At 45.5% G+C, this 13752-nt stretch overlaps 1 protein-coding gene across 3 annotated transcripts in view; it reads right to left on the bottom strand.

The window, feature by feature from the left end:
* LOC134345272 (estrogen receptor beta-like) overlaps nucleotides 1-13752 on the bottom strand; it is a 139088-nt gene that overhangs the window by 37001 nt on the left and 88335 nt on the right. For 2 of the 3 annotated variants that reach the window (XM_063045699.1, XM_063045682.1), the window contains exon 7: nucleotides 12762-12895. The exons of the other annotated variant lie outside the window; for it this stretch is intronic. In XM_063045699.1, the coding sequence (XP_062901769.1) occupies nucleotides 12762-12895 (134 nt within the window). The remainder of the gene's footprint in view (nucleotides 1-12761; nucleotides 12896-13752) is intronic. 3 annotated transcript variants of the gene reach the window in all.

The following is a 13752-nucleotide window of genomic DNA, read 5'->3' as shown; positions in this document are numbered from 1 at the left end:
AATCTGAGGTGCAAAGGGACCTGGGAGACCTTGTGCAGGATTCTCTGAAGGTTAATTTGAATGTTGAGTTGGTGGTGAGGAAGGCAAATACATGTTAGCATTCATTTAGGGAGGACAAGAGTATAATAGCAAGGACATAATGTTGAGGTTTTGTAAAGCATTGGTCAGACCGCACTTGGAGTATAGTGAGGAGTCTGGGGCTCCTTCGTTAAGAAAGGATGTGCTGACACTGGAAAGGGTTCGAAGGAGGTTCACAGAAATGATTCTGGGATTGAAACGTTTGTCATATGAGGAGCATTTGATGGTTCTGGGCCTGTACTCACTGGAATTAAGAAGAATGAGGGGTGACCTCATTGAAACCTATCAAATATTGAAAGGGCTGAACAGAGTGGACGTGGAGAGGATGTTTCTAAAAGTGGGGGAGTCCAAGACCAGAAGCCACAGCCCCAGAACAGAGGGGCATCCTTTTAGACTGGAGAGGATGAGGAACTTCTTTATCCAGAGATTGGTGAACCTGTGGAATTTGTTGCCGCTGTAGAGGTCAAGTCATTTGGGTATATTTAAGGCAGAGGTTGATAGATTCTTGATTGGTTAGGGCATGAAGGGATACGGGGAGAAGGCAGGAGATTGAGCTGAGAGGGAAAATGGATCAGCCATGATGAAATGGTGGAACAGATGGATGGCCTGTCTACTCCTGTAACTTATGGTCTTAATGGTGTGTGATGCACACATCCAGTAACAATGGTCAGTCTCTCACTGTAGCTGCTGAAGTTATGCACATTTCTACAGATGTACAGTGGAGAGTATTCAGACTAGTTGCATCACTGTCTGGTATGGAAGCTCCAGTGCCCAGGATCGCAAGAGGATACAGAGGGGTGTAGACTCAGTCAGCTTCATTACGAGCAGAACCCTCGCACCACTGAGGACATCTTCAACCCCCCCCCCCCACCACTGTGAAATCTTCAACCCCCCCCCCACCATGAGGACATCTTCAACCCCCCCCCCCCACACCACTAAGGACATCTTAGGACCACCGTAAAGCAGACGCTGTCAAGTGTTATGTTAACTGCTATGCTATCGTGCCAGTAGGCCATACAGACGCAGGGAGAGTGCAGTAGGCCATACAGACGCAGGGAGAGTGCAGTAGGCCGTACAGACACAGGGAGAGTGTACAAACTTCACACAGACAGAACTAGAGGACAGGACTGAACTGGGATATCTGGGGCTGAGAGATAATGGTACCATCTACTGTGCTCGTTCTCCAGGGTGCATTCTGATCTGGCAGTGTCCCAGGCTGTGCTGCCTCCCATATATTATTGAACTATTGTTAATTGACTGCAGCTCCGTATTTGGGTCATTAACCTCAATACAGGGAGGGGGAAGGTACACATGCTTCTGACTACATCAACGATGCTGAAGTTTGGGGGGGGTTGAGAGCTTCATGTTCCTAGGAGTGAACATCACAATAGCTCATCCTAGTCCAAGCACATTAGATGTCACAGCTAAGGAAGCTTATCAATGCCTCTACTTCCTTAGAAGCTAAAGAAATTTGTCATGTCTCCTTCGAACCTTATCAATTTCTATCGACGCACCATCCAATTCTGGATGCATCACAATTTGGTATAGCAAAGACCCTGCCCGGGACCGCAAGAAACTGCAGAGTTGTGGACACAGCTCAGCACACCATGGAAACCATCCTCCCATCCACGGACTCTGTCTGCACTTCTCAATAGCTCGATAAAGCAGCTGACAGAATCAAAGACTCCATCAATCCCGGACTTTCTCTCTTCTCCTCCCCCTGTTATAAGACGATTGAACGGTTGATTAGAACGATAAGAATGACTCTTCGCTCTACCTCATTATGACCTTCCACCTGCACCACACTTTCTCTGTAACTTTAACACTTAATTCTGCAATCTGTTATTGTTTTCTGCCGAACCACCTCGAAGGACTAATAGAATGAAATAATCGGTATGCAAAACAAAAGGTTTTCACTGTACCTCAGTACATGTGACAATAATAAACCAATTTAAAGTGAGATACTGACAGTTGTTGCTGAATCAGCTCTGGACCCAGAGACACAAGTTTGAATACCATCCCACGCATTAATAAATTTATCCTGTTAAATAAATCTGGAATTTGAAATAAATTTATCCCATTAAATAAATCTGGAATTTGAAATAAATTTATCCTATTAAATAAATCTGGAACTTGAAATAAAGACAGTTTGAGTGAGATTAATTACGAAACATTTGAAGTGTTGGAAATCCCATCTGGTTCTCCAGCATACTGCGGGAGAGGGTGGGAGGAAGGAATCTATAACCCTCCCACACTCTGGATCATATGTGACTCCAGCCCCACCAATTTGATCAACTCATTACTGCCTCCCCAGTACTTAGAAACAGACTGCTATTGACAGACACAGCCAGATCCCCTGAATAAATAAAGAAAAATGCATGATGAATTTGAATAAATAAAAGAAAAATAAATAACTGGAAGATGTAAAGAACGAAATAATAAAAAAAAACTGGGCCACAGTAAATTTATAAATTAATAAGTAAGTTTGAATTCTCCGGCAGATGAGATTAATGAAATCGTGGGATGATAAATAAGGATGTGGGCAGAGATGATTTATAAATTAATAACAAACTTCTAAATTAATAACCAACTTGGGCTCTGATAAAACACTAATAAATTTACAAATTTGGAATACTTCAGCAGCAGGGAAAAATGGGGAGTGATGAAATTATAAAATGATAAAGTTAGAAAATCGGTACCAAGCTAGAAAAACATGACAGAGCCAGGAAAGAATGCAGACCTGGAGATGGAGACAGAGCAGTGAATGAACTGAATGTTGGTACAATGGGGGAATGACGAACACAGAACACAGAAAAGTACTGCTGTCCCTACTGCCCATAACCTATTCCAAAATCAGTCTAACTCTTCCCTCCTACACAGCCCTCTATTTTTCGTTCATCCATGTGCCTAATTAACAGTCTTTTAAATGTCCCTGGTGACTCTGCCTCAACCACGACCCCTGGCAAAGTGTTCCATACACCCTCTACTTTGTGTAAAAAAAAAACACTACCTCTGACATCCTCCTTATACTTTCCTCCAGCCACCTTAAAATCATGCTCCCTTCTATTAGCTCTCTTGCCCTGGGAAAAAGTCTCTGGAGTCCACTTGATCTATGCCTCTTATCATCTTGGTCACCTCGATCAAGTCCCCTCTCATCTCCCTTTGCTCCAGAGATAAAAGCCCTAGCTCACTCAACCTATCCTCATGAGACATGCTCTCTAATCCAAGAAGAATCCTGGTGAACCTCCTCTGCTCCCTCTCGAGAGCTTCCACATCCTTCCTATGATGGGGCGACCAGATCTAAACACAGTGTATTCCAAGCATGGTCATTAGGGTGCAGCTCTTGAACACAATTGCCCAACTAATGAAGGCTAACACATCATACGCCTCTTAAACAACTCTATCAACTTGTGTAGCAACTCCAAGTGATCTACAGACATGGGCCCCGAGATCCCCAACTGAATCCCTGAAGAGGCAGTTTTCTTTTTGCAGCAAATTCTCCCCACTCTGCAACATTCCCAAGCCACTTGACCAGACATTACCTGTCTGCAATTCACATTCATCACCTCAGAACCCACGGTAGACACAAGCCATCCCAGCAGCAACACATATACAAAATGCTGGAGGAACTCGGCAGGTCAGGCAGCATCCATGGAAATGAATAAACAGTGGATGTTTCAAGTTGAGACCCTTCATCAGGACTGGAAATGAACATAGAACATAGAATAGTACAGCACATTACAGGCCCTTCGGCCCACAATGTTGTGCCGACCCTCAAGTACTGCCTCCCATATAACCCCCCACCTTAAATTCCTCCATATACCTGTCTCATAGTCTCTTAAACTTCACTGTTGTATCTGCCTCCACCACTGACTCAGGCAGTGCATTCCATGCACCAACCACTCTCTGAGTAAAAAACCTTCCTCTAATACTGTGTCCCCTTGAACTTCCCACCCCTTACCTTAAAGCCATGTCCTCTTGTATTGAGCAGTGGTGCCCTGGGGAAGAGGCGCTGGCTATCCACTCTATTTATTCCTCTTAATATCTTGTACACCTCTATCATGTCTCCTCTCATCCTCCTTTTCTATAAAGAGTAAAGCCCTAGCTCCCTTAATCTCTGATCATAATCCATACTCTCTAAACCAGGCAGCATCCTGGTAAATCTCCTCTGTACCCTTTCCAATGCTTCCACATCCTTCCTATAGTGAGGCGACCAGAACTGGACACAGTACTCCAAGTGTGGCCTAACCAGAGTTTTATAGAGCTGCATCATTACCTCACGACTCTTAAACTCTATCCCTTGACTTATGAAAGCTAACACCCCATAAGCTTTCTTAACTACCCTATCTACCTGTGAGACAACTTTCAGGGATCTGTGGACATGTACCCTGAGATCCCTCTGCTCCTCCACACTACCAAGTATCCTGCCATTTACTTTCTACTCTGCCTTGGAGTTTGTCCTTCCAAAGTGTACCACCTCACACTTCTCCGGGTTGAACTCCATCTGCCACTTCTCAGCCTACTTCTGCATCCTATCAATGTCTCTCTGCAATCTTCGACAATCCTCTACACTATCCACAACACCACCAACCTTTGTGTCGTCTGCAAACTTGCCAACCCACCCTTCTACCCCCACATCCAGATCGTTAATAAAAATCACGAAAAGTAGAGGTCCCAGAACAGTTCCTTGTGGGACACCGCTAGTCACAACCCTCCAATCTGAATGTACTCCCTCCACCACGACACTCTGCCTTCTGCAGGCAAGCCAATTCTGAAACCACCTCGCCAAACTTCCCTGGATCCCATGCCTTCTGACTTTCTGACTTTCTGAATAAGCCTACCGTGTGGAACCTTGTCAAAAGCCTTACTAAAATCCATGTAGATCACATCCACTGCACTACCCTCATCTATACGCCTGGTCACCTCCTCAAAGAACTCTATCAGGCTTGCTAGACACGATCTGCCCTTCACAAAGCCATGCTGACTGTCCCTGATCAGACCATGATTCTCTAAATGCCCGTATATCCTATCTCTAAGAATCTTTTCCAACAGCTTTCCCACCACAGAAGTAAGGCTCACTGGTCTATAATTACCCGGACTATCCCTACTACCTTTTTTGAACAAGGGGACAACATTCGCCTCCCTCCAATCCTCCGGTACCATTCCCGAGGGCAACGAGGACATAAAGGTCCTAGCCAGAGGCTCAGCAATCTCTTCCCTCACCTCGTGGAGCAGCCTGGGGAATATTCCATCAGGCCCCGGGGACTTATCCGTCCTAATGTATTTTAACAACTCCAACACCTCCTCTCCCTTAATATCAACATGCTCCAGAACATCAACCTCACTCATATTGTCCTCACCGTCATCAAGTTCCCTCTCATTGGTGAATACCAAAGAGAAGTATTCATTGAGGACCTCACTCACTTCCACAGCCTCCAGGCATATCTCCCCACCTTTATCTCTTATCAGTCCTTCCTCCACTCCTGTCATCCTTTTGTTCTTCACATAATTGAAGAATGCCTTGGGGTTTTCCTTTACCCGACTCACCAAGGCCTTCTCATGCCCCCTTCTTGCTCTTCTCTAACTATATAACATATAACAATTACAGCACGGAAACAGGCCATCTCGGCCCTTCTAGTCCGTGCTGAACTCTTACTCTCACCTAGTCCCACCGAACTGCACACATTCCATAACCCTCCATTCCTTTCCTGTCCATATACCTATCCAATTTAACTCTAAATGACAATATCGAACCTGCCTCAACCACTTCTGCTGGAAGCTCGTTCCACACAGCTACCACTCTCTGAGTAAAGAAGTTCCCCCTCATGTTACCCCTAAACTTTTGTCCTTTAATTCTCAACTCATGTCCTCTTGTTTGAATCTTCTCCACTCTCAATGGAAAAAGCCTATCCATGTCAACTCTATCAATCCTCTTCATAATTTTAAACACCTCTATCAAGTCCCCCCTCAACCTTCTACGCTCCAAAGAATAAAGACCTAACTTGTTCAACCTTTCTCTGTAACTTAGGAGATGAAACCCCGGCAACATTTTAGTAAACTTCCTCTGTACTCTCTCAATTTTATTGACATCTTTCCTATAATTCGGTGACCAGAACTGTACACGATACTCCAAATTTGGCCTTACCAATGCCCTATACAACTTCAACATTACATCCCAACTCCTATACTCAATGCTCTGATTTATAAAGGCCAGCATACCAAAAGCTTTCTTCACCACCCTATCCACATGAGATTCCACCTTCAGGGAACTATGCACCATTATTCCTAGATCCCTCTGTTCCACAGCATTCTTCAATGCCCTACCATTTACCATGTATGTCCTATTTTGGTTAGTCCTACCAAAATGTAGCACCTCACATTTATCGGCATTAAACTCCACCTGCCATCTTTCAGCCCCCTCTTCTAACTTTTCTAAATCTCCCTGCAAGCTTTGAAAACCTACCTCATCACCCACAACGCCACCTATCTTATTATCATCTGCATACTTACTAATCCAATTTACCACCCCATCATCCAGATCATTAATATATATGACAAACGACATTGGACCTGCTACCGCCACCGTCCCTTTTTAAACTCCTTTCTTGCCTCCCTATATTCCTCAATAGACCCATCTGATCCTTGCTTCCTAAACCTCATGTATGCTGCCTTCTTCCACCTGTCTAGATTTTCCACCTCACTTGTCACCCATGGTTCCTTCACCCCACCATTCTTTATCTTCCTTACCGGGACAAATTTATCCCTAACATCCTGCAAGAGATCTCTAAACATCGACCACATGTCCATAGTACATTTCCCTGCAAAAACATCATCCCAATTCACACCCACAAGTTCTAGCCTTATAGCCTCATAATTTGCCCTTCCCCAATTAAAAATTTTCCTGTCCTCTCTGATTCTAATGCTAAAGGCCAGGGAGCAGTGCTCACCCACTGAGAGATCTGTGACCTGACCCGGTTCATTACCTAGTACTAGATCTAGTATGGCATTCCCCCAGTCGGCCTGTTAACACAGGTGTTCCCCGCTTTTCAAACGTTCGCTTTACGAAACCTCACTGTTACGAAAGACCTACGTTATACCCTGTTTTCGCTTTCAGAAGGTGTTTTCATTGTTACGAAGAAAGGCAGCGTGCGATAAAAAAATCAGCACGTGAAAAAATCAGCGCACGATAAAAGGCAGCGTGCGCCCCGAGCAGCCGCTCTCCCCCAGATTCGGAACGGCATTGCTTTAACACGTTGCATTGAGCAGCCGTTAGCAAGATGAGTTCTAAGGTGTCGGAAAAGCCTGAAAGAGTAAAGGTGTTACACTTAGCATAAAACTAGACATAATTAAGCATTTCGATCGTGGTAAACGAAGCAAGGACAAAGTGAGTTTGGCTTGTGGAAGCTGACGAAGATGATGTTGAAGAGGTTTTGGCATCCCATGACCAAGAACTGATAGATGAAGAGCTGATGCAATTGGAAGAGGAAAGGATAACAATCAAAACCGAATGCGGTAGCGAAATGAACGTGAAGCAACTGTATGAGATTTTCGCTGCAATGGTAAAGTACAACTTTAATTTTGAAAGAGTACGTAGGTTTAGGGGATATTTGCAGGATGGTTTGAGTGCTTACAAACAACTGTATGATAGAAAAATGCGCGAGGCTCAGCAGTCAAGCAAGCCTTCCACATCAGCCACAGCAGACGACAAACCTCGACCTTCGACATCAGGGCAGGCAGTCATAGGAGAAGATGAGCTGCCTGCCCTGATCGACGATGAGATGACACCCCCATGTCCCACCACCCCAACACCCGGGCCCCGGACAGATACTGTATCGATTCGCGAAGAACGCAGCGGTAGCCAGGAGGCACACAGCACATCTTTAAGAAAAAAGCCGAAATAAACATGCTAATTAATTAGGTGCCGCCTAGCATGTAATTGTTGCCCAGAATAGAGGCGATGCAATCGCCTCTGATCTGGGCCAACAATTATCTACCGGGCAGCACCTAATTAATTAGCATGTTTATTTCGGCTTTTTTCTTAAAGATGTGCTGTGTGCCTCCTGGCTACCGTTGCGTTTTTCATGGCAATGTATCGGGTCGGCGGCCCAGAGGGTGGGGGCCACTGCACCACCCAGCCTGCGATGAATCAGTCTAACACACCATCACCAGTGTGCTCGGCGCTGTTTTCCCAATTCCGGTAAGTGATACTACACTGTACATACATTATTTCTACTTTAAATAGGCTGTGTATTTTTACATGTTATTTGGTAGTTTTGGCAGCTTCATAGTTTAAAGGTTACTGGAGAGCGCGTTTATGCCAACAGCGCTTGCGTGAGATTTTCTGCCAAGAGCGCTTGCGTGAGATTTTCGCTACGGAGATCTGTGCAGGCAATCATTGTAGAGGAGTATTTCTACTTTATATAGGCTGTGTATTTATCATATCATTCCTGTTTTTACTATATGTTACTGTTATTTTAGGTTTTCTGTGTTATTTGGCATGATTTGGTAGGTTATTTTTGGGTCTGTGAACGCTCACAAAATTTTCCCGTATAAATAAATGGTAATTGCTTCTTCGCTTTACGACATTTCGGCTTACGAACCATTTCATAGGAACGCTCTACCTTCGGATGGCGGGGGAAACCTGCATACTGTGACAGGAATCCGTCCTGGAACACACTTAACAAACTCTGCCCCATCTAAACCCTTGGAACTAATCAGGTGCCAATCGATATTAGGGAAGTTAAAGTCACCCATGATAACAACCCTGTTATTTTTGCACCTTTCCAAAATCTGCCTCCCAATCTGCTCCTCTGTATCTCTGCTGCTACCAGGGGGCCTATGGAATACTCCCAATAGAGTAACTGCTCCCTTCCTGTTCCTGGCTTCCACCCATACTGACTCAAAAGAGGATCCTGCTACATTACCCCCCCTTTCTGTAGCTGTAATAGTATCCCTGCCCAGTAATACCAATTCAGAAATGAAGTGGGAAGAAGCCAGAATAAGAAAGTGGGGGGGGGGGGAGGGGGAGGTGGGGAGGAGAAGTAGTACAAGATAGAAGGTGATAGGTGAAGCCAGGTGCTCGGGGGAGGTGGGGGATGAAGTAAGAAGCTGGGTGAGGATAGGTGGAAAAGGTAAAGGGCTGGAGAAGGAGGAATCTGATAGAAGAGGAAAGTGGAACATGGGTGAAAGGGAAGGAGCAGGGGCACCAAGGGGAGGTCATAGGTAGGAGAGGAGGAAAGGTAAGAAGGAGCTAGAGTGGGGATGGAGGAAGAGGGAAGGGGAGGGAGAAAGATTACTGGAAGTTAGAGAAATTGATATTCTTGCCATCAGTTTGGTGGCTACCAAGAAAGAATATGAGGTGTTGCTCCTCCAACCTGAGAGTGGCCTCATTGCAGTAATACAGGAAGCCATGGTCTGACATGTTGGAATGGGAATGGGGGCTGGAATTCAAATGGTTGGCCACCAGGAAATCCTGGCTTTTGTGGGTGGAGCAAAGGTGCTCGACAAAGCATTCCCCCAATCTATGTTGGGTCTCCCCAAAGTAGGGGAGGTCGCATCGGATCACCAAATACATTAGACAACCCCAAAAGCGTTGCCTCACCTGGAAGAATTGATTGGGGCCCTGAATGAACCCCAGCAGACTGCTGAGGATTACTGGTTGGGCTGTTCCTTTCTCCCTTGGTCTGGAGGTCAGCTCATTCCAAGGTATAGAATCAGAATCAGGTTTATTATCACGAACTTATGTTGTGAAGTTTATTGTTTTAAAATGTAGAATGTTCCAGCACAGTACAGGCCCTTTGGCCCAGGATGTTGTGCTCTCCTTTTAACATACTTCCCAAGATCAGTCTAGCCCTTCCCTCGCACATAGCCCTCCATTTTTCTACCATCCATGTGCCTATCTAAGAGTCCCTTAATTGTCCCTAAGGCACCTGTCTCTAACAGCACCCCTGGCAGGCCGTTTCATACACCCGCCACTCTTTGCGTAAAGAACTTACCACTGACATCCTCCTATACCTTCCTCCAATTACCTTAAAACGAGTCCCCTCGTATTAGCCATTTCCACCTTAGGAAAACGTTTCTGGTTGCCCACTCCATCTATGTTCCATTTCATCTTGTACACCTCAATCAAATCACCTCTCATCCTCCTTCACTCTGAAGAGATGGCTTCAGTACGGTGGAGTACATAAAATACTCTAAATTACAATTCAAAATAAGTAATATATATTATAAGAAATATAAAATATTATACAGAGTAAAATATTATAAAAATATAAAGTAGTACAAAAAGAGAGCAAAAATAAAAGAATAGGAGTGTAAATGGATTGCTCAGAAATCCGAATACGGAAGGGAAGAAGTTGTTCTTCAGAAGTTGAGTGTGTGAAATTGGGTATTAGCGGAGGATTGTAAATGAAGAATACATCACCCTTTTTCAACAGTTTGAAAGAAAAATTACCTAATAAAAAGATCAGCAAACTGGCTCAGGCATATGAGACGCGTTTAATTTTATCATGAAAAAAAACTCTTCAGTACTGAATAATGCAAATTATAGCGACAAAGGGATGTAAGATTGAATGGGAGAATGAACGTCCAGGCAATGAAATGGCAGTATATAAAGTGCCCATTAGGGCTGATCATTGTGCTAAGGAGGGGGAGTGGATGCAGAGGGAGGTTGGAGAGGGATTTGTCTTGCCAAGGGGAAGATGAAGGGTGACTACAAGCTCTTCTCCCACACAGTGAGCGTGAGGCTGTGCATGATGCACTCAAACTCCATCAGCTTAGCTGAAAACGACAAACACGAGAGATTCTGTAAGTTACTGGAAATCCTGAGCAGTACACACAAAATGCTGGAGGAACTCAGCAGGTCAGGCATCGTGCAAAGAGGGGTATAAACAGTCGGCATTTCAGGCTGAGACTGTCGATAGAGAGGAATAAATTTCTAGCATCTGCAGAATCCCTTGTGTTCATGATTTGCTGCTCCACTGCGAAGTTTCTTTGAGAGATGCCTGCCCTGAAAACCTTTGGCAGGAGTTCAGTGAGGCCCTCTCTCACTGCTTCCTTTCTGCTCTTCACTTCACCAATCACCTACCAGCTTGTAATCCTTCTCCTCTCCCCACCTTCGGATTCAGGCTTCCTTTCTGGTTCTGATGAAGGGTCTCAGCCTGAAATGTCAGCTGATTATTCCCCTCCACAGATGCTGCCTGAGCTGCAGAATTGGCTGAGAATCAGCCACTGGAGGAACTCTGGGGGATAAGCAGCACCTGAGGAGGGGAATGGACATTCGAGCTTTGGGGTCAAGACCTGGCTGGCTCTAGCTGCTGATGCCCTACAGGTAGGGCAGCGTCTGGGTGTCGGAACTACAGCTGAAACTCAGGTCATTAACACTCAGAACAAGCCAGTGTAAATGCGGTATTGGGCAGCATGCTGGAAAACAGTGGACGCAGCCCAATACATCACGGGCTCATCCCTCCTCACCATCAGTGCTGTCTACAGGAGGTGCTGCCTCAGGAAGGCAATCTCCATCATCAAATGTCCCCACCGTATGGGCCATGCCACCTTTTCGCAGCTCCCATCTGCAGGAGGTACAGAAGCCTGAAGCCCCACATCACTAGCTTCAAGAACGGCTGCTTCCCTTCAACCAGCTATAAGAACACAAGACACAGGGGCAGGAGTAGGCCATCTGGTTCGTAGAGCCTGCTCCGCCATTTAATAAGATCATGGCTGATCAGTCAGTTCTTGAACCAACCAGCACAACCCAAATCACAACCTCAGTATAGCAACACCATGACCACTTTGCACTAAATAGGCTTTTTTTTGTTCTAATTGTGTTTCCTTAAGCAGTATAGTTGGCTTAATTTATGCTTTTTTTGGTGAATGCTGCTTATCTGATGCCATTAACAGTGAACTGTCTCTTTACGTTTGACTCCTGAAAGTGCAACACCTCACCTTTGTTTGATGAAGCTCCATTTGCCATTTCTCAGCCCATATTGATAACTGATCTATATCCCGCTGTATTCTTTAGCAGTCTTCTACACTGTCCACAACACCAATAATATCTGTATCATGTGGACTTACAAACCTACCCATCTGTGTTTTTGTCCATGGTATTTATACCTAGCACAAACAACAGAGATCCCAGTATGGATCCCTGGAGAACACCACTAGTCACAGACCTCCAGTCGGCCGCTGTAAATTACCCTCACCCACACCCGAGGGGCAATTTACAGGGTCCGATTAACCCTCTGACCTTCTGAGGAAACTGGAGCACCCTGGGGAAACCCACACGGTCACACGGAGAGCATGCAGACTCCACACAGACAGCGCCGCAGGTCGGGATCGAACCTGCAGTGAAGCAGCAGCTCTATGCACTGAGACACTCCCCACTCCCTGTCCCACCCCATTCCCACTTGTACATTGTTGCCTATTACGCTTCAACCAATCGTCAACACCCAGAGGACAGTCTGGCAGAGAGTAATATTCAGCCGTCCTGTTGAAAGTTATCAATTCCATTCCAAAGTTTAGTAATCTGAAGCTTTCAGAGGCCGGTTTAAATGAACAGAGGCAGCAGGTTACAAGGTTTGGAACTCTGGGGTGGGGGTTCCTGTTACCCGTCTGCCCCGCTGACTTAGTGGTGGCGCGAGGTGGGGCGTGGGAGAGCGGCGTGTGGAGCTGGTGTCATTACTCACTGGAGTTGAGTAAAACCATTGCCTTCAGGCAGAGGTACTCATTGTGCTGTAGCTTCAGCTCACGGAACCTTGACGTCGTAGCCAGCAACATGTCAAAGATCTCCAGGATGCCTTCGACACACTGCCCATCATCTCTGCAGAACGGGGAGTGCAAATCACAGTTAGCAAAGCTTTGAGAGGCGGTCCCACAGTCGCAGGCGACATCCTCGGCTGATGGGACGTTCGAGGACTCCGGAGAGGTTTGGTGAGGATTACAGAGTCCCAGTGCCACAGACACAGGCCCTTCAGCCCAACCAATCCCTGCTGTCCACGTTGCCCACCCAGCTGGTCCCAATTTCCTACATTCAGCCCACATCCCTCCATGTACTTGTCCAAGTGCTTCTTAAATGATACTATTGTACCGGCCTCAACTACTTCCTCTGGCAGCTCATTTCACGTGCTCACCACTCTCTGAGTGGAAAAGTTGTCCCTTTTTATATCTTTCCCCTCTCCCCCTAAATCCCTACTGTTACCATCCACCTTATAGTCATAGTCATACTTTATTGATCCCGGGGGAAATTGGTTTTCGTTACAGTTGCACCATAAATAATAAATAGTAATAGAACCATAAGTAGTTAAATAGTAATATGTAAATTATGAAATAAATCCAGGACCTGCCTATTGGCTCAGGGTGTCTGACCTTCCAAGGGAGGAATTGTAAAGTTTGATGGCTACAGGCAGGAATGACTTCCTATGACGCTCAGTGCTGCATCTCGGTGGAATGAGTCTCTGGCTGAATGTACTCCTGTGCCCACCCAGTACATTATGTAGTGGATGGGAGACATTGTTCAAGATGGCATGCAACTTGGACAGCATCCTCTTTTCAGACACCACCATCACCTGTGCCTCTCAAATTTTTAAACATTTCTATAAGGTTGCCTCTCATTCTCCTACACTCCAAAGAATAAACTGATTTAGATGATGGAGTTCAGGGGATGTGAGGTCATGATGC

Source organism: Mobula hypostoma, chromosome 1 (genome assembly GCF_963921235.1).
Source record: "Mobula hypostoma chromosome 1, sMobHyp1.1, whole genome shotgun sequence".
NCBI classification, from domain to species: domain Eukaryota; kingdom Metazoa; phylum Chordata; class Chondrichthyes; order Myliobatiformes; family Myliobatidae; genus Mobula; species Mobula hypostoma.
The sequence above is the reverse complement of the archived record's forward strand: the minus strand, read 5'-3'. Positions and strand labels throughout refer to the sequence as shown.